Here is a 21,493-nt window from a genome sequence, read left to right on the forward strand (position 1 = left end):
ATTAAACAATGTGACTCAGATCTGATTTCCATATGCTTCAGAGTGGCACCGAAACAAACAAACAAACAAACAAGAGAATAAATTAAACAATGCACCTAAATTAACCAATGCATATTTATAAGGCACACTGGGGGGGCAAGAGTCATCTACAGAAGTAACTTTTTTCAAATAATACATTTACCTATTCTTTAAGTTAGGTTTTTTGGTGCTCATTTTAAAGCCATTCTTTAACAGAAATCTTCCTTAATTGTACATGTATGCGTCCTTGAATTGAGAAAGCCTTTGAGTAGCAATGGTAGTGATTCTGAAATAGTAACTCAATCACTAAAGAAGCTCCCATCGCTGTTGCTTCCATTACACACTTGTTTTCATTTCAGCCCCTTCAACTGCCATTTATTTTGAGTTTTCATTTTAAAGAAGAGGAAGAGCTTGTAAAGAAGATAATGCTCCTAAGAGAAGTCCACAATCATACAAAATAAAAGCTATGAGTTTCCTAAATTTTTGCTCATTGTTTTTTGAAAAAAATTGTGTTTTTCAGGGTTTAAAGGGGTGTATTTAGTTTTTTACTTTAATTTTAAAAAGTAACATGAATAAAAAGGTGTGTTTGGAATGTTTTGGATTTGTGGAAAATTGCCTTCTGGGTAACAGTGATATTACTATAATCACTGAATGTATTTTATGGAGACATATTATGAACATATACATAGAATAAAAGGCCCACTAACATAACACGAAGGCGACACACTAACATACATACCACACAGTATTTACATAATAGATTTCATTATTACATTCCCAACTAGTTCATACCAAATTATACTTTTTTATTTTTATTTTTATTTTTTTTTTGTCTTTTTGCCTTTTCTAGGGCCGCTCCCATGGCATATGGAGGTCGAATCGGAGCTGTAGCTGCCGGCCTACACCAGAGCCACAGCAATGTGGGATCCAGGCCGCATCTGCGACCTACACTACAGCTCACGCAACGGTGGATCCTTAACCCACTGAGCAAGGGCAGGGATCGAACCCGCAACCTCATGGTTCCTAGTCGGATTCGTTAACCACTGCGCCACAACGAGAACTCCCCAAATTATATTTTTATATATGTGTACATACATATTCCACGCATACTTTCAGAACTGGAGAAATGAGCACAAATATGGTCCGTGAGAAAATTTCCGCTTTTACAATGTCATGAAAAAAACAAACAAATGAAAAAACAAGTAACTACAAATTGTGGCATCACAATGGAGGTAGTTAATCTCTTGAAACTTTAAACTCAATCCATTGTGATAACCATTTTACCTCAATAGATCCTAAGAAGTACATTCGCCTTCCAAACACTAAGGAGTACTAAAAACAAATGTAGTTTATAATTCTTCATTTCACTTCTTGAGTCAATGTTTTTAGAAAGCCAGTGGACCTCAAGAATTACAGTGTACTGGAATGAAAGCAAATTGTTTTTCTGCTCTCCAAAAAACATTTTACAGCTGGAATCAGCAGACCATCAGCCTCTCAGCACTATCCCAACTTTATAAGCATGACTCCTTTAAAGATTAACTATTGCCTCCAGCTAAACTTTGAAAACAAGTGAAGGGAGTAGGGGATGGGGGAACCCAAACCACTATAACACTAGGACTGATTCTAACATGTTTTACAGTGTTTCTGAACAAGGTAAAAGAGAACCGTTTCAGTTCTCGTGTAAAAATTTTTCTTCATCTTTTAAATATCTGAGGATTTAAAAAAAAAAAAAAAACCTCAGGTTTCCAAAATTAAATGAAGGTGAAATCCACAAAAAGCACACTACATGAAAACCCTTCCATAACCAAAAGGACTCATGAGACTGATGCCATTTTCGATGGCATCCTCCCAAAATGCTGGTCCTAACAGGAAGGAGACTTGAACTACTTTTGTGAAGCAAAGGATTTAACTACTCTCTGCAACACTGTGCCTTATTTTTCTTGGAATGAATAACTCAAAAGATTTCAGCCCTTTTTGGAAAAAAACAGGTGTCTGCCTTTATGGTCAAGTGATTTTCTTTTTTTTTTTTTTTTTTTTTTTTTTTTTTTTTTTTTTTTTGTCTTTTTGCCATTTTCTTGGGCCGCTGTCACGGCATATGGAGGTTCCCAGGCTAGGGGTCGAATCGGAGCTGTAGCCACCAGCCTACGCCAGAGCCACAGCAACGCTGGATCAGAGCCGCGTCTGCAACCTACACCACAGCTCAGGGCAATGCCGGATCGTTAACCCACTGAGCAAGGGCAAGGATCGAACCCGCAACCTCATGGTTCCTAGTCGGGTTCGTTAACCACTGCGCCACGACGGGAACTCCACAAGTGATTTTCGACAAGGCTACCAAGACAAGCCAATGGATAAAGAATGGTCCTTTCAACAAATGATGATATTTGTTTTATTTGCAGCTGGATATCCACATGCAAATAAAGGAAACTGAACCCGGACCCTCACAGTGCATACAAAAATTAACTCAAAATGAATCAAAGACTTAAAGTTAAAATAATTAACTTTAGGCAATTAACTTGGATTAGGCAATGCTTTCTTAGATATGACACCAAAGGTACAAGTGATAGAAGAAAAAAACAGATAAACTGGACTTCCCCAAGCTAACACCTTTGTACCTCAAAGAAAACCACCAAGAAAGAGAAAAGACAGCTCATACGATGGGAGTTTTGCACACATAAATCTGATAACTGTCTCATATCTAAAATATAAACAGAAATTATTACAATTCAATAAATAAAGACAAATAAATCAATATAAAATCTAACAAAGAAGATATAAGGTGGGCACATGAAAAGATACTCAACATCATCAGCCACAGGGAAATGTTAATGAAACGTATAATCAGAGGAGGCGTGGCGAAGCGCTTAACGAAACCGACCAGGAACCATGAGGTTGTGGCTTCGGTCCCTGCCCTTGCTCAGTGGGTTAACGATCTGGCGTTTCCGTGAGCTGCGGTGTAGGTTGCAGATGCGGCTCGGATCCCGCATTTCTGTGGCTCTGGCGTAGGCTGGGGGCTACAGCTCCGATTCGACCCCTAGCCTGGGAAACCTCCACATGCCACGGGAGTGGCCCCAGAAATGGCAAAAAGACAAAACAAAACAAACAAACAAAAAAAGTATAATCAGATACTGTTTTATGAGATACTAACAGGATGGCTATAATCATATTAAGAAACATTGGTGAGGGAGTTCCCATTGTGGCTGAGGGGATAACAAACCCAACTGGTATCCATGAAGACATGGGTTCAATCCCTGGCCTCACTCAGTGGGTTGGGGATCTGATGTTGCCATGAGCTATGGCTGTGCTGTAGGCTGGCAGCTGCAGCTCTGATTCAACCCCTAGCCTGGGAACCTCCATATGCTGCAGGTGGGGCCGTAAAAAGTTTAAAGAAATATCAGTGGTGAGAATGTGGAGAAATTAGAACCCTATAGACTGCGAGTGGGAATGGAAAATGGTGCAGTCGCTGTGCCTGGTAGCTCTTCAATAGTTAAGGCTAGAATGATCACGTGACCTAGCAATTTGACTCCTAGGTCCAAACCCAAGATAAATGAAAACATGTCGACACAAAATCATTCCCAAGAGAATCCAAAATATATGTCCCCATAAAAAGCATTATTCATAACAGCAGCCCGAATGGAAACAAACTAAATGTTAGGCAATAAAACGAAATGAAGAATAATATTCCATTGTCAGGATACATCACATTTTACTTATCCATTCACCCACTGAAGGACACTTTGGCTGCTTCCACAATGTGAATAAAGCTGCTATAAATATCTATGTGAAGGCTTTTTAAGTGGACATAAGTTTTCAGTTCCTTTGAATAAATACCGAGAAGTGTGACTGCTGAATAAGAACAGGACTAGTTTTGTAAGAAACTATCAAATTGTATTCCAACGTGGCTGCACCATTTTGCTTTCCCAACAGCAGTGACAGTTCTCGTTGCTCCACATCTTTGACAGCACTGGTGCTCAGTGTTCTGGATTTTAGATCTCATTGTTTTCATTTGTATTTCCCTGATGACATGTAATGTAGAGCATCATTTCATATGTTTATGTGCCATCTGTATATCTGGACAAGGGGTCTATCACAGTCTTGAGCCTTGGGTTATGTGTTTTGTTTTTGTTGAGTTTTAAGAGTTCTGGGTGGCCTTTCTTCTCGTTTTCCTAATATTGTCTTTTGCAGGGAATAAGTTTTTATTTATTTTTTATTTTTTTTAAAGCTGCACTTGTGGCATATGGAATCTCCCAGGATAGGGGTCAAATCAGAACTGCAGCTGAGGCCTACCACAGCCATAGCAACACCATATCCTTAACCCGCTAGCCACAACAGGAACTCCAATGAGCTTTTAATGTTAATGAAGTCCACTTTACCAATGATTTCTTTCAGGAATTGTGCCTTTGGTGTTGTATCTAAAAAGTCATCATCATACACAACTTCATCTAGGGTTTTTGGGGGGGGTTTGGGGGGGTTGCTTTTTAGGGCTGCACTTGCAGCACATGGAAGTTCCCAGGTCAAATCGGAGCTACAGCTGCCAGCCTATGCCACAGCAACTTGGGACCCAAGCGGTGTCTGTGACCTACACCACAGCGCATGGCAACGCCGGATCCCCGACCCACTGAGCAAGGCCAGGAATCGAACCCACATCCTCATGGATACTAATCAGACTCGTTTCCACTAGGCCATAGCAGGAACTCCCAACTCCCATGTTATCTTCTATAAACTTTTTACTTTTATGTATTATATGCAGGCCTGTGGTCCTTTTTGAGTTCATTTTTGTGAAGGGTACATAGTTTGTGTCTAGATTCAGTTTTATGCACCTGAATGTCCAGTTGGTCCAGCATCATGTGTTGAAGAGTCTACCTTTGCTCCTTCATCAAAGGTTTACTTCTGGGCTTTCTATTTTGTTCTGTTGATGGATTTGTCTATTCCTTTGCCCATATCACACTGTCTTGATTACTACAGCTTTGAGGTAAATCTTGAAATTGGGTAGAAACATGGAGGAAACTTGATATTATTAAACAAATGAAGCCAATGTGAGAAGGCAACAGACTGTGATTTCAACTATAAATGCAATAGTTGCTGAGGAAAATGGGGCAGGCAGAGATGAATAGGAAGAAAACAGGATTTTTAGGCAGTAAAAATACTCTGTATGATACTACAATGAATGATGAACATATGTCATCATACCTTTATCCAAGCCTCCTGATGTCCAAAACCAAGAGTGAAGTCCATGATAAACATAGATTCGGTGATAATTATGTGGCAATGTAGGTTCATTAAGTATTACAAATGTACTACTCTGGTGAGGAAAGTTGATCATGGGGGAGACTACGCCTCTGTGGAGATGGGAGTATACGGGAAATTTCCATGCCTTCTGCTCAACTTGCTGTGAACCTAAAGCTGCTCTTAAAACTATAATATTCTACTATGTTCACTAAAGACACAAGTCACAAAAGACCACATGTTGAATGAAGTTCAGAAAGGACTAAGAAAACCTCTCTAGAAAGATACAGAAGCACATAAAATACTAAATACCACTTCAGAGATTTATTTGACCATCTCATTGTTGATTAACGACCCTCTGAAGGTTCCATGAGCTTTGCATTTAAAACGTGATTTTATTTTTGCATTATTTTTTACTTAGATAAAACAGAGTACTGCCATTCTAGGGCTCAATGGGTGGGAGGATGTGCAGAGAATAGGGAAGTCACAAGTTATTTCACTGCACACATTTTTTTTTCCCCTTTTTCAGCTGCACCTGCAGCCTGTGGAAGTTCCCAGGCCAAGGAACAAATCTGAGTGGCATCTGTGACCTACACCACAGCTGTGGCAACATCAGATCCTTAACCCAGTGTACCACAGTGGGAACTCCTGCACCATATTATTTAGGGTCCACTTTATATAGGACATCTGCCCAGGCCATAAAAACATCACAGCAGCCTTGTCTATTGTATACAGATGGGAACCTAAAAGAACAAGGGTAGGTTTGACTTTTAACTTGAATTGGACTTAGTTGCCACATTAACCTACCAAATTCTTCTTGTTCTTGTTACAAACCTGCTTAGAGACATAAAGGAAAGACTCCTTCCAAAAATTAAAAATAATTTTGCATTTGCACTTTAAAAACATCCCTTACATTGGTTATTCACCATTAACATAAAAGAAAAATACACATCCAAACAAGAAATAACATTAGGAGTGTAAGGAATGCCTTTTCCTTCGCAAGGTAAAAACAAGCCAATGAACGAGTTACTTACTATATAATGCTTTGGTCTCTTGGGAGACTTCCTATCTACCTTCAAATTTAAGCAAACTGGAAATGACTACTAATGACATCTATCAGTCTTTGTCTTTTGTTTTCTTAATCATACATGGGTTTGGATTTCCACATCAGACAGCTGCTCAAGGCCACCTTCTCTGTACAGCCAAATACAAAGGTGTCTCGTTTCTCATCATATTGGCTGCGTTCCCTTTCTGGTTCTCTATCAGCTCTCTTTACCTGACCCTTCCACCCTTTGGCACAAATTCCCATGATGCTTTCTCTGATGGACACAGCTGTCTCTACTTATTTTACAGTCTCATCATTGTATTCAAACATAACTCAGACACTCACGATTGAATTCTATAAGAGCTTTTCAAACTCTCTTAGAAATTAAATGCTTGCATGACAAAATAATGTCCTCGTTGAGAACGTGCCACTCTACATGGGCTTTGCTACGAGTTAAGAACTAGAAATCAACCAATGCGGGAAAAGTATATGGCACAGGGAAATGGGCTACCATGGAGGTTATTCTCAGCACACCCACCAGCTCCCCTGTCCTCCAGTCCCTATATCCTGTACTTCTAAGCCAGGCAAAACTGGCTTACAAGCATAAAATAACCCAGATTCAGAGAAACACATATAATCCACACCATGCTTCGTTCCACAGGCCACCAGTTTCAGTTTAAAGCAATGGGGGAAGGGGAGTTGAAGAGAATAGGGAAAAACAAATCAAGAAATGGCTCCATTTGTTCCTTGACCTTGAATATTAGGTCTTGCTCAAATTTGTTCAAAACGTTTATTTAAAAAAAAAAAATCCCTGAAAGTGGAGCTGTATTTCAAAGAAAAGAAGCTAAATTGCATCATACAAACATCTGTCGAATATCAAACCTAATACCACTCACATAAATCTGGTCTACAGTTTTCAAGTAAAGTAGAATACTGTGTAACCAAGAATGAGACACTTATTCATGGAAGGATGAAATGAGATATAGAATACTATTGGCCAGACTATTTAGATGAAGGGTTTGGGGAAATCTGTTGTGAGAAACTACAACAAACAGCATTCAGAGTGTGAGGAGAGAAATCATAAACTTGAGTTGTTATTGATGCTTTCTGAACTCTTTTTTGATTGTAACGTATGTATTTAAATATAATATACATAAAGTACCCATGTCGACAAAATAAACATAGGCATACATAGAAGCAGCACCCAAAACAAAAAAACCAGAACATTATAGAATCCTAAAGCCCTTTCTCATACCTGCTTCTAGTCCTGTTCTCATAGGGTTATGCACAACCCTGCCTCCTGACAACTAGACTAGATGTCTATCCTCAAGAGATATCACTGGGTTTTAATACATAGTTTATTACAGTTATTAGCATCATTTATCACCAAGAAATGACAGTCATACTTTTATACTACCACCTTTTTCAACATGTTTATTAACACATATTTCAGCTTTAATGAAATCCACACCAAATAGGCTTCCTGGCATCCCCAAACCACGAGAGCCATCTTACAACCAGTACACTGACAGACTAAGCGGTAACTCTAATGGATCAGAAATGACTGAAAATTCACTACTGTGCACCCCACCACACTTGGCCAGGACATACAAGCTGCATACCACTTATAAAGCACCTGACTGCAACGCTAGAAACACTGTTGATCCTTCTGGATCTCTTCTTCCTAATCACAAATAATTCAGCGAATACAGGAAACTATTACTTTAATAATATATGTTTCAACTGTTCAGGGACCCAGCCATAGAGGACTACACGTCAAAGATCCTAAAAGAATATTAACTAAAAAAGAAAGAACAAAAGCATGAAGAAAGAATAAGAGCAACTCAGTCTACCACTCATTTTTATCAAACTCAACTGATACTCTCTGCCTGCTAAAGGCTTGTAAAAAAGCAGCTCCTATTCCCAAAAGCGGAAACAATACTCAAGATACTGAAGAGATGCTCAAGAGTTTACCACTACAAAGACATAATTTTTCAACTAAGAAAAGTTCTGGATTTACTCCAACACGGGAGAGAAACTGTTTATACATGCATTCATATATTCACTCCTTTAACTATCCACAAAACACAGTTAGTTTCCAGCTCAAACCTATTAACATAAGAGGTGTACAGTCAAATAAATCTAGGATATACTGAAACCAGGTAAATAATATTAGAGTAAAATGCTAATCATACTGCCATCGTCCAATAGGAGGCAGTATTTCCCAAGTTTGTTTGACTAGGGCATCCTGATTTGCACACCATGTTGAAGGTCTCCTGCTCTGGTGACAGATTTGGGGAGTTGCTATCTTTGGGGATTTAGAAGAAGGAGAGACTACTTTAAGCTAAGGGGATCGGGAATTACTTCCGATGGGGCTAGAAAGATATGTAGGATTAAGTCACTGTGGGGAGAGAGACTGTTCGTGAAAAGGCCATTTCAAGGACAAAAACAAAGCAACAAAGCACTTGCATAGAACTGAGATTAATGAGTGACTCAAAGCAAATGTAGCATAGGCAGCATGAAAATGAGATGGAGAAATAAAGATTTAGCAAGGACACTGGATTTTGATAAATAAGGTTTTTGTACGCCAAAAACCTTGGGAGTTCAGTTGGAAGGAATGTACAATTTTAAATTTTACACTTGTTGACCAGAGTTCAATGAGCAAAGGATGGCCTTTGTTCAAATCAAAAGACCTCAGGATAGATGATAAGTTATTTAATAATTTGGTAATACAGAAATAATGACTTTGTAAGTTATCATTTAGATATAGATAATAGGGTAAATTATACAATGCCATGGATATGTTTCAAAATAATTTGGGATTATAATATAAATAATATAAAAATTCAAGTTGTGGCTCAGTGGGTTAAGAACCTAACTAGTGTCCATGTGGATGTGGGTTCAACCCTGGCCTCATTCAGCAGGTTAATGATCTGGCGATGCCGCAAGCTGCAGTGTGGGTTGCAGATGCAGCTTGGATCCCGCATTGCTGTGGCTGTGGCATAGGCCAGCAGCTGCAGCTCTGTTTGGACCCATAGCCCAGGAGCTTCCATATGCCACAAGTGTGGCCCTGAAAAAAATGTATATTACATATAGTAATAAAAATATAAATAAATGAAAAAGGTTGTTCATGAGTTGGTAATTGCTGATGCTCTATGATCAGTAGTTCATTACAATATTTTTAAAAAATAATTATAACTACATATATTTCCCAACACAAAACTTTCTTAAAATAGTCATGAGATGAAGCGATACATCCATGGCCTTAGTAATTTAATAAAAAATATTTTTGACATACCACTAAATGATTACATGTTAATCAAATAATTACTCAAAATCAAAGGCACACTTCATCCCTATAATGTGACTAAAAATTCACCTCTTTCTGCAGGAACTTCATAATTTCAAGTAAGAATCAGAACTAAAAATACAGCCTATAGTCTGTCTTCTTCTGCTTAAAAGTATTTTCGCTCATAGTTCTACTATATGTGGGTTAACTCAGAAAGTACAGTAAAATCCCAGGAAAATATCAGATTTCTCTAATGTGCCAGTTTCTATGTTGATTCTGTCAACTGATGCAAGAGCTTTGCATATTTTCTGTAAGTTAACACAAGTATGGCAAAATCTCAGACTGCAGAATATTCCCCTATAAATTCTAAGCTGTAAATATCATCAATATGCAAAAACAGAAATTTAAAAAAAAATTGTATTAGGAATTGCCGTGGTGGCTCAGTGGGTTATGAATGTGACTAGTATCCATGAGGATGCAGGTTGATCCCTGGCCTCATTCAGTGGGTTAAGGATCCAGGGTTGACGTGAGCTGTGGTGTAAGTTGTAGACATGGCTCAGATCCCACGTTGCTGTGGCTGTGGTGTAGGCCAGCAGCTGTAGCTCTGATTCGACCCCTAGCCTGGGAATTTCCATATGCCATAGGTGTGACTCTAAAAAAGAGAAAGAAAAAAAAAGTATTTATGACCTACAAGGCTGCAGGGTTTTGTTTAAATCTTCTTATTTCTAGGTCTTTATTTGAAACACCTATTACTTTAATGGCAAGCACTCATGTTAGTTGAAACAAATTTCAGTCATAATGTAGACATATACAATTAAAGATACAGGCGAGGAGATACAGGACTCCAGTCGTGACTCAGCAGAAACAAATCTGAGTAGTTAGCATCCATGAGGATGCAGGTGCCAGCCCTGGCCTCCCTTGGTGGCCTAAGGATCCCACATTGCCTCGAGCTGTGGTATAGGTCATAGATGCTGCTCGGATCTGGCGTTGCTATGGCTGTGGTGTAGGTCAGAAGCTCCAATTTGACCTCTAGCCTGGGAACCTCCATATGCTGTGGGTGAGGCTCTAAAAAGACCAAAAAGAAAAAAGAAAAAGAAAACATAGGCTGGATCTACATGATTTTATGCAAAATTTAATTAGACCATATAAACTTAAAAATTATTATATGTTTGCCTATTATCTCTAATAAAACAGAGTACTATGAAAAGCCTATCCTCATTCCAATGTATGAAAAATATTACAAAGCCTATGTCCTTTAAATTGACCTATAAATCTAATATAAAAATCTGATTGTTTTTAATTATTTCTTTATAATAACGTTATAAATGGTGGGTATTAAATTAATCAGTGAAAAATCTATACAGTTTATTTATCCACTAAGAGGCAGGATAAACATGCACTATAAATATCTCCATTATGAACTTATTTATATTAACTTCTCTTTAGTCCCTGTGACAACTAACTTTAACCCCTAGCAGTTATTACAATGAAGGAAACTGACATCTATTGGCAAGTGTAATATACTTTCAACATACACAGTGCAGTAGAGGCCAATGTTGAAATAAGGTTTAAATTTCACAACATACATAGCCATTTAAACAAACTGTCTTAACAAATGACTGGAGAGCTTCCTCTAATTTAGCACTCAGCTGAGGCAGCAAGAGCTATCTATAAGTATAAAATTAAAATGGAATCACAGCAGAGATGTCTAATCTAGCAGAAGCCAACACATACATCTTTGATTAATGATAAACAACAGAAGACTATCAATAAGATGTAAAGAGGAATAATCAGGAAAAACTGGCATTTAAGTCTGGCTGGAATGTTCATACTCTGTTCTGATTCACTCAACTGTAAGCCCACAACTGTAGCTAGGGAAAGATTCATACAAGATTCTTCTAATTTCTCTATTTGTTTCCATCCCAATAATGAGTGATACAATTATCATGCAATATATTAAAGCATACAATCTGCGTAAGAACAAAGAATTAATATGCTAAAACAGGTTATGTTAATATCCAAAACCTACCATAGTATGTATATATTCCATCAGCAAAGGAAGGTGTAATTAACAAATCTATGCTCCCCAAAAACTTATAATTTATTTAACATACAGATAAAACAATAAAAGATCCTTCCTGGTAATCTACATTTATAACTGCTAAAACATCATCAAATACCTGATTAGTAAAAAATAACTGACTATGGGTTAATGGACTCACTCATTCAAGAAATATTTAATGACATTGGCACAAAATAACTTTGTGCCAGCCAATATCCTAGGTGCTGGAGATACTAATGGAAATTTGTGAATGGTGTACATTAGATCTTGTGATAAAACAAAATATCTCAATGAACATGACCTCCATGACTGTCTCTGTAGACCTCTGAGAGAAATGATTACAAGATCAAGGAGGCAAGCTGTTGTGGTCTTCTTCATACTCTACAAAATGATAAAATATGAATTATTATATTATGTGTTATATATTATATTATGTATGCAAAAATATATAAAGACTGTAAGACATCAATTATGGAGAACATGAGCTCTTCTCATAAAGGAATAATGTCCACTACTCTGTGCTTAATACATGGATAAACATCTGATGAATAAGTGTGTAAACAGTTCTGATATTTCAGGAGATGCAGCAATATGACTGGGATTCCCTACTCATAACAAAACTGAGCTCTGTTCCAACAAAACTATTTCTGCAGCACTCTCATATCAGATTCTCTGGAAAAAAAAAAAAAGCTATATCTTTGATGGTGCATGTTAGAGATTACAACATGAATAAGTAAAAAGTATTCCTTTAGGCTGCAGTGGGAAAAAAAAAAACAACTTCCCGACTTCCTACAGACTCAGTTACTGCTGGAATTTCCATCCAGCTGGCCTGCCCTACAAATCTTGGACTTGCCAGTCCCCACAACTGCATGGGCCAGTGTTTAAAATACAATCAATCAATCAATCACTCTGCATGAGTGTGGGTGTATTGTATGGGGGTGTGTTTGGATCAAGAATCTATGGTGGCCCAGCAGTTAAGGATCCGGTCTTGTCATTGCTATGGCTTGGATCTTTGCTGTGGAATGGGTTCAACTCCTGGCCCAGGGAACTTCCGCATGCCACAGGCACAGCAAATAAGATCTATGCTTATATCTGCACATCCAAGCACAGTTTTGAGAGTTAGAGGAAATAAGGAGAGACTGATACATTTCCCTCATAAATGATAATCCAGTTATGTCCCCAAGTATGTTATGTTAATTAAGTAAATTAACAACATAGCAGCAGAGCCTCCTTGCCTTCCTATTTGCATCTCTCACAAGGGTCCTATCTTAATAAATCTACTTCTTGCCTATTAAAAAAAAAAAAATAAAGAGGAGTTCCTCTCGAGGCTCAGTGGAAACGAATCTGATGAGCAGCCATGAAGACACAAGTTCATCCCTGGCCTTATTCAGTGGGTTAAGGATCCGGCGCTGCCATGAGCTGTGGTGTAGGTCACAGATGTGGCTCAGATCTGGGGTTGCTGTGGCTGTGGTGTAGGCCAGCAGCTACAGCTCTGATATGACCCCTAGCCTGGGAACCTCCATGTGCTGTGCAGCCCTAAAAAGAAAAAAAAAGAAAAAAAGAAGAAGAAGAAGAAGAAGAAAGAAACAACATAGCTATACAAAGCTAAATTAAGCAGAACTACTCAAGGAGAACATATAAGGAGAAACTGACATATAGACAAGGTTTCCTCAGGTAATGCATAATGATGTGCTGTGCAATGAACTTATGTACCGTAACATTATATTACCAAATAAGATATCCACAGAAACAGAGACATTTGGTAACTGAATAAGCATGAAATACTGATATTAATAGTCTGCTGATTCTATCAAGTAAGTAGTTATAAACTCAATGCATAAGATACAAAATAAATCAAGTTGATACATACTTGTGACAAAAAATTTTTTTGTGAAAGTACAGCTATCAAAGGCAGCAATTTTCTCCTGCAGTACTACAACAAGGATCCTAAAATTAAAGGGAAAAGACATAAAGGAACATGTTAATGTGAAATCTTACAAACTGAATCATAAATAAGTTAAATCATCTAGATTTCACTAAGTATCTACCAAAGCAATTTTTTAAAGTCAAACATTTCTTACAACATATAGGCTAGAAACATCTGCCTCTTTAATGTAAAAAGATAACTACAAAATTCTTAATAATATCAAGATAGAAACGCTTAGAGAAAGAAAAATGACAGAAGAACATAACTTCAAAATAAAATTTTATTTTCATTCATTATAAATCAAACGAATTTATCTTCATTAAAAATGTATGAGATCAATAAACTGCTGGCTATTTACTAAAAGTATTCTTCCAGTGTTTGGCTCAAAGTCATGGAATTAAACATAAAATGGATTTATATAACCTGTCACTTAAAATGATTACTGAATTTCCCAACAAAAAAAGCCAGAGCGAAAGAGAAGGGAGGGAAGGAGGGAGGAAGAAAGGAGAGAAAAAGGAAAAAAGGGAAGAAAGAGGGAGGAAACTTGGACCAACTATTATTCAGTATAAATGAGTCATTAATGATAACAATATATTAAAATTAAACAGAATCTGTACTTCTCCCAGAGTCTAAGACTTATAAATAATTAGGAAAAGTCAGAAATGTCCAAACCTAAAACACATTCAAAATGAAGTTATTTTCTAAACTACACATTGGAGTAGTTCTCCTTAGAATTGTTAAATATTTAACTACTGGGTCCACCCATTTAATAACTCTGATTTGGAATAGTTAATATACCATTGGACAAATATTATTTATCTAATTGTATGAGTATTAAAAATATTCCAGAAATAACTATTTGTCATATGCTACATATAATTTTGAGTTTGATATTATTTGAAGTATTAATAGGCATAATAATTAGATCTTCATTATGAATTACACACTATCACTGAACAACTATTCTTTCTCCTGTTAAATATTTTTGTACTTGAACTCAATTTTTGTGTCTTTTTTTATGCTTCTTTTTTTATTTTTTCATTTATAATGATTTGTACTTTTTCCATTACAGCTGGTTTACAGTGGGGTTTTTTGTGGGTATTTTTGGTTTTTTGTTTTTTTTGCCTTTTTAGAGCTGCCCCCACAACATACTGAAGTTCCCAGGCTAGGGGTTGAATCTGAGCTGCAGCTGCCAGACTGCACCACAGCCACAGCAACACAGGATCCGAACCACATCTGTGACAATGCCAGATCCCCAACCCACTGAGCCACTGAGCGAGGCTAGGGATCAAACCTGCATCCTCATGGGTACTAGTCGGGTTTGTTACTGCTGAGGCACAATGGGAACTCCTTACCTCAAATAATTTTATCACTATCATCAATGCTTTGTTCTTTATTTCTTGTTCTTTAATTCTTGCATTTGTCAGGTATGCATTTATCCTTCCATTTACAATCAACCATTTGAGTCAACTTTTTGAAAATATCTCTTTAAAATCTAACCTGAAGTCTTATTATAAAATTTATTTTTCATTTTCAATGTTCCATGTGTTTGCTCTTTGATGAGATGAAAGATTAATAGTTTGCACCCATGACCTCGGATAAGACATTGAGCTTCATTAGTCCCTCAAATGTGAAGTGTAAAACAATAAGAATACTTAAAAGCCTTTTCTACATTTCAGAAATACTCTTTGATGAACAGTAACAGGAAAGTTACATCTTACATCATAAACTAGTAAACACATAGAAGTACATATACTGCATAAAAAGTCATGTTATACCTGTGAAAAGGTTCCTCAAAGCATTTTTTTAATGGCCACACCCACACCATATGGAAATTCCCAGTCAGGGAATGAATCTGAGCCTCAGATGAGACCTACGCCACAGCTGGGGCAATACCAGATCCTTTAACCCACTGAACCAGGCCAGGGATTCAACTTGCATCTCTGCGGCCATGTGAGCTGTCGCAGTCAGTTTCCGAACACACTGTACCACAGTGGGAACTCCAAAGCAATACTGAACCTCCACATGTTTGCTTAGATACTTTTTATTCTTTACAATTTCATGTTTAATTCACTAATGGGTCAAGACAAAAAGTCTGAAAATGTTCATTAAGAAATCTTAAGAACTACTCCATTTGGCAGAATTCAGAAGATATATTTGTGACTATTTATTACTATTACATCAAAAATCAATGATACTGTAACGTGCTACAGGCGTAGGGGGCATGTTACCTTGCATAAGAGCAAGAAAAATTGAGTACCTCTTGTTGCAATGGAGATCATAGATGGGTGTTTTAAACTGAATGGACTTGACCATCTCGCCAGTACGAAGTGAGTATAGGTCCACACAACAGTAAGGGGGACTTGTCCTAAAAAAAAAAAAAAAAAAAAAGACAAAAGCCATTATGTTTTCAAAGGTGGGAAAGCCAATCAATTTTCCTATTAATAAAACATAAGCAAATTGATTTGGACGATATACATATACAAATATATATATGTGTGTGTGTCAGGAATGCCAAAAAATGAATGCATGAAAAATATATGAAACATTCACTCAAATAGCAGTATAGGGAAAAAAACCAAAAGATGATCTCGACAAATGCAGAAAAACTTTTTTTTTTTTTTTTTTTTTTTGTCTTTTTGCCTTTTCTAGGGCCGCTTATGTGGCACATGGTGGTTCCCAGGCTAGGGATCTAATCGGACCTGTAGTCAGTGGCCTACACCAGAGCCACAGCAACTCATCCAAGCCACGCCTGCGACCTACGCCACAGCTCACGGCAACGCCAGATCGTTAACCCACTGAGCAAGGGCAGGGATCGAACCCGCAACCTCATAGTTCCTAGTGGGATTCGTTAACCACTGCACCATGACGGGAACTCCAGAAAAACTTTTGATAAAATAAACAAACTGTTCATAAGAAATATTTAGCAGATAGAGGATACCAATCTTAAAACTAATCAACAATTTAGCAATCAAATAATGGTAAAATACTGAAAGCTTTTGCCCTAAAACCAGAAACTAGACAAGAATGCTCATTACAGCCACTGTTACTTAACATAGTATGGACGGTCTTGTGCATAAGGAACCACTACAAGAAAGAAAGAAAACTGAAATTTGCTGAGAACTTGACTATATAAAATCCAACAACACAGAGTAGCAATATATACACAGATAAACCCATAATAAAAGATAAACCATGAATATGTGGGTTAATATGTAGACTGATTATTACTATAGATTGACAATTAATTAATTTATGGATTTACCAAGGCCACTAGATAAAACAGCTCCTGTAATTTCATTAATTAATGACAAACAATTATGAAAATACAATTATGTTAAATACCTTGAAATAAGATTTACATTAGATTTCAATATGTTTACATGAAAAGGAACAAAACAAAAGGAGTTCCCATTGTCAGGGCTCAGTGGGAAAAGAATCTGATTGCCATCCATGAGGCGGTGGGTGTATGTATTTTCCCTGTAAAATTGTTTCAACTTTGCTCTATATTCAAAATGTTTGAAGTTCTTACAATGGCACAAAGCTCATTTTGTAAACTATCTGGCATTCTTCACCTGCCCACCCAGCTCCACCAAATTGCCTCCTTGCTGTACTTAAAGGAAACAGTCCCATCACAGAGCCCACTGCCTTGGAATGCCCCTTCCTCAAACACCAATAAGGATCAGGCCTCCACACTTCTGCTCAGAAGGTCTTTGAGAGAGGCTTTACAAGATCACCTTATGTAATATAGCAACGCACAAAAACATCAACCACCCCATCATAACAATTGGTACATGTCTGTTTATCATCAAAGCATAGCTGGGAGTTCCCTGGTGGTCTAGTGGTAACAAACCCAAATAGTATCCATGAGGACACAGGTTCGATCCCTGGTCTCACTTAGTAGATTAAGGATCCAGCTTTGCTGTGAGCTGTGCTGTAGGTCTCAGACACAGCTCGGATCTGGTGTTTCTGTAACTGTGGTGTAGACTGGAGGCTACAGCTCCCATTTCATCCCTAGCCTGGGAACTTCCATATGCTGTGGGTGTGCCCCCACCCCAAAAAAAGACCAAAATGAATGGAAGTATATACCATAGGCTAACACTTTAAAACTGATACAATTCAATCAGGAATCTACCAGAAATGACCTCATTTTAAAATTATATAAATAAGCATGCCAGGGGAGTTCCCATCGTGGCTCAGCGAAAACTGGCTCAGCGGAAACTTATCTGAGTAGTATCCCTGAGGATAGAGGTTTGATCCCTGGCCTTGCTCAATGGGTTAAGGATGTAGCGCTGCCATGAGCTGTGGTGTAGGTTGCAGATGTGGCTCAGATCTCGCCTTGCTGTGGCTCTGGTGTAGGCCTGCAGGTGCAACTTGGACTCGACCCCTAGTAACGGAACTTCCATATGCCGAAGGGATGGCCCTAAAAGGCAAAAAAAAAAAAAAAGAGAGAGAAGAGAAGAACATGCCAGACACGAGGTGGGGGGAGTGGGGCACAAAAGGGGCGGAGATAGCAATAAGGTACAAATGTCCAGTCATAAGATCATTAGGGCCTGGGAATGCAATGCACATCACCGTGACTCTAGTTCACAATACTGTATAAATCTCTAAAAATTAGGACAGTAGATCTTAAAGATCTTCATCTTCAATTAGCAGAAGAACTTGTGTTGACCATTTTCCAAAGTATTCAAATATCAAATTATTACAGTGTATATCTGAAACTAATATAACATTATATGTCCATTATAGCTCAATTTTTTAAGATAATATAATAGTGATCTGGAGTTCCCGTCGTGGCTCAGTGGTTAACGAATCCAACTAGGAACCATGAGGTTGCGGGTTCCATCCCTGGCCTTGCTCAGTGGGTTAAGGATCCGGCGTTGCCGTGAGCTGTGGTGTAGGTTGCAGATGTGGCTCGGATCCTGCGTGGCTGTGGCTCCGGTATAGGCCGGCGGCTACAGCTCTGATTAGACCCCTAGCCTGGGAACCTCCATATGCTGCAGGAGCGGCCCAAGAAATAGCAAAAAGTCAAAAAAAAAAGAAGATAATATAATAGTGATCTAAGCATAGACATAAGCTTAGATCTATACTCACAGAACAGAAAGTCATAAATAAACACACATATGGGTAATTGGTTTTCATCAAAGGTACCATGTAATTAAATAATAAAAGGAGAGCATTTCAAACAAAGGCTCCTTTAAAAGTTAGATATTTGCATGTAAAAAATTAAACTGTGCCCTAATGTCTATACAAAAATTAACTAAAAACAGATCATAGATCTGAAACATAAGAACCAAACTATACAGATTCTAAAACAAAACAGCACAAAAACTTATTTCTTACACACAAAAAAAGCATGTGTAAATATAATTGACAACATAGAACACAACAAAATTAAAAACTTTTACATTTTAATGCAGATACTAAAAAATGAAAAGGCAACCCCTAGCCTGGAAACTTCCATATGCCACATATGCAGCCCCAAAAAGCAAAAAAAGAAAAAAAAAACTGTACAGAGGGATACTACTACACTCCCTAGAATGGTTAAGATTTACAAGACTGGTAAATCAAGACTGCAAGACTGGGAGTTCCCACAGTGGCTCAGCGGAAACAAATCCGATTAGTGTCCATGAAGATGCAGTTTCAATCCCTGGCCTCACTCAGTGGGTCGGGGGTCCAGTGTTGCTGTAAGCTGTGGTGTAGTTCATAGAAGAGGCTCAGATCCCGTGTTGCTGTGGCTGCGGCATAGGCCAGCAGCTACAGGTCTGGTTCGACCCCTAGCCTGGGAATCTCCATAGGCTGCAGATGTGGCCCTAAAAAAAAAAGAAAATTTAAAAATACAAGACTGCAAGACTCTCACACGTTCCTGCTGGTTATGCGAAAATATAGTCACTTAGAAAGATAGTTTAGCAGCTTTATACAAAAACACCCTTACCATACATCACACCTAAGTTATTTGTTATTCATAACAGTTAAATGTCCATCAGTAAGTGAATGGATAAATATATTTTGATATCTTCACGCAACAGAGTATTAATAATAGAACAGATTATCCATATAACAACACAGATGAATTTCAAAACCATTATGAACTGTGTGTGTGGCGGGAGGGTCAGGTCGGACATGAAAGTCTACATACTCCATGGGTCTCTTTCAATGAAAAGCTAGAAAGGTGGGAGTTCCCCTTGTGGCTGAGCAGTAACAAACCTGACTAGTATCCATGAGGATGCTGGTGTGATCCCTGGCCCCACTCAGTGGTTTAAATATCCGACGTTGCCGTGAGCTGTGCTGTAGGTTGCAGATGCAGCTCGGATCTAGAGTTGCTGGGGCTGTGGCGCAGGCTGGCAGCAACAGCTCTGATTCGACCCCTGGCCTGGGAACCTCCATATGCCACCGGTGCTGCCCTAAAAATACAAAAAAAAAAAGAAAAGAAAAGAAAAGCTGGAGTGGTAAAACTATAATAATAGGAAGTAGAACAGTGGTTGCCAGGGACCAGAGACGGGGGAAGCTACAGGGTGCAAAGTGGCATGATGGGTGCCACTTCTAGGTAGTAGAAATATTGCTGTGTCTTGACGGTGGTAGGGACTTGCGCAACTGGACCCAACAGGCAAAACTGGAGGTGGGGGAGAATCTAGGGAAGCCTGAACTTCAATCTCTAAAACTGACACAGGGCAAAAATTCTTTTCTTAATGTTCCCAACTAATTAATCCAGTCCTCTGCTGAGAAGCAATGAGTTAATAATGAATGAAATCTAACATTTTGCCAGACCAACTGAGAAGGAAAAAACAGCTTGTCACCTTCAATTAGCAGCTCATTATAGCTACAGTACACTAGAAACTTGAATTCTGATCATTTCGCTGGCATCCATACAATGTCACAACTGAGATTCTTCCTGCCGAAAGCCTTCAATAGAAATAGACAAAACAAATGCGATGAAGGCTCAGTTTAAAGTTGACTGAACAAGACTTGGTAGATATAAAAATTCTATTTATATATGGAAAAAACCTCTTATTCAATGCCAAATAGAAAAACATCATTCTTTTAAAATCAAGAGTTTTCACAAAGTCACACATTCATAAAGGAGTCACGCTATCTGCCAATAATACAGTTGTGTACACGCCTGACATATCCTTTTGTTCTCTATTTTCTCTCTTTTTAAAAGCCTTGACCACTTCCCTGGGACAGAGCAAGACAATCTTAATTTTCCTCATGGGTAGGCTGATGAGAAAGCTTTCCATAACATCAGCAGTATGCATGCCCTCAAACAGAAAGGATGCGTGTTATACTAAAATATACAGGCAAGAAACAAGCTTTCACTTCATACTCTAGTACACACCAAACAGTGTCAAAAGTTGTCTACAGAATGAGTCTTCATTAGATTTCTAGAGTCAAATGAGTTAACATTCTTACAGGGTCGCATCTGACATCTAAACCTAAGCTTGTGACTCCACTTTAGGATAAATTAATAGTTTAAGGGAAAAAAAGTTCACATAGAAATGTACAGAATCAAAATTTAGAATGTAACTGAGTCTACCGCAAACAAACATGAGAGTTTGAAAGAAAAGCAGGAATGATGCAATTTGTATTATTAAAGGATTCTAAACTCTGCCCAGGCACCGCTGACTGTCCAACACATAAACATCCATAGGAGTAATGTACAGTTATTTAGTACTTTTAATTACAAATATAAAATAGAAATGAATGCAAATTCTCCTTAAATAACATTTCCTTTAACTATGTAACTTGCATTATAGTGAGTAACCAGAACATATATTAAAATTTTTTGCATTGGAATAATCTGTTACCTGCTACACTACACTCATTAAGGAAGCTCATTAAGCTTTTATTAGGAAAAGACTAGTCCACCCAGAGCCAAATGGAATATACACAGGTCATTCATTTTAGGGAAGAGAGTTGACTACAACTATT

At 38.0% G+C, this 21,493-nt stretch overlaps 1 protein-coding gene across 12 annotated transcripts in view; it reads right to left on the reverse strand.

Moving 5' to 3' along the window:
• BCAS3 (BCAS3, microtubule associated cell migration factor) overlaps positions 1-21,493 on the reverse strand; it is a 580,495-nt gene that overhangs the window by 445,011 nt on the left and 113,991 nt on the right. For all 12 annotated transcript variants that reach the window (XM_021068160.1, XM_021068161.1, XM_021068154.1 and 9 more), the window contains exons 8-9: positions 15,825-15,932; positions 13,508-13,584 (exon numbers count right to left, since the gene is read on the reverse strand). In XM_021068160.1, the coding sequence (XP_020923819.1) occupies positions 13,508-13,584; positions 15,825-15,932 (185 nt within the window). The remainder of the gene's footprint in view (positions 1-13,507; positions 13,585-15,824; positions 15,933-21,493) is intronic.

Source organism: Sus scrofa, chromosome 12 (genome assembly GCF_000003025.6).
Source record: "Sus scrofa isolate TJ Tabasco breed Duroc chromosome 12, Sscrofa11.1, whole genome shotgun sequence".
NCBI classification, from domain to species: domain Eukaryota; kingdom Metazoa; phylum Chordata; class Mammalia; order Artiodactyla; family Suidae; genus Sus; species Sus scrofa.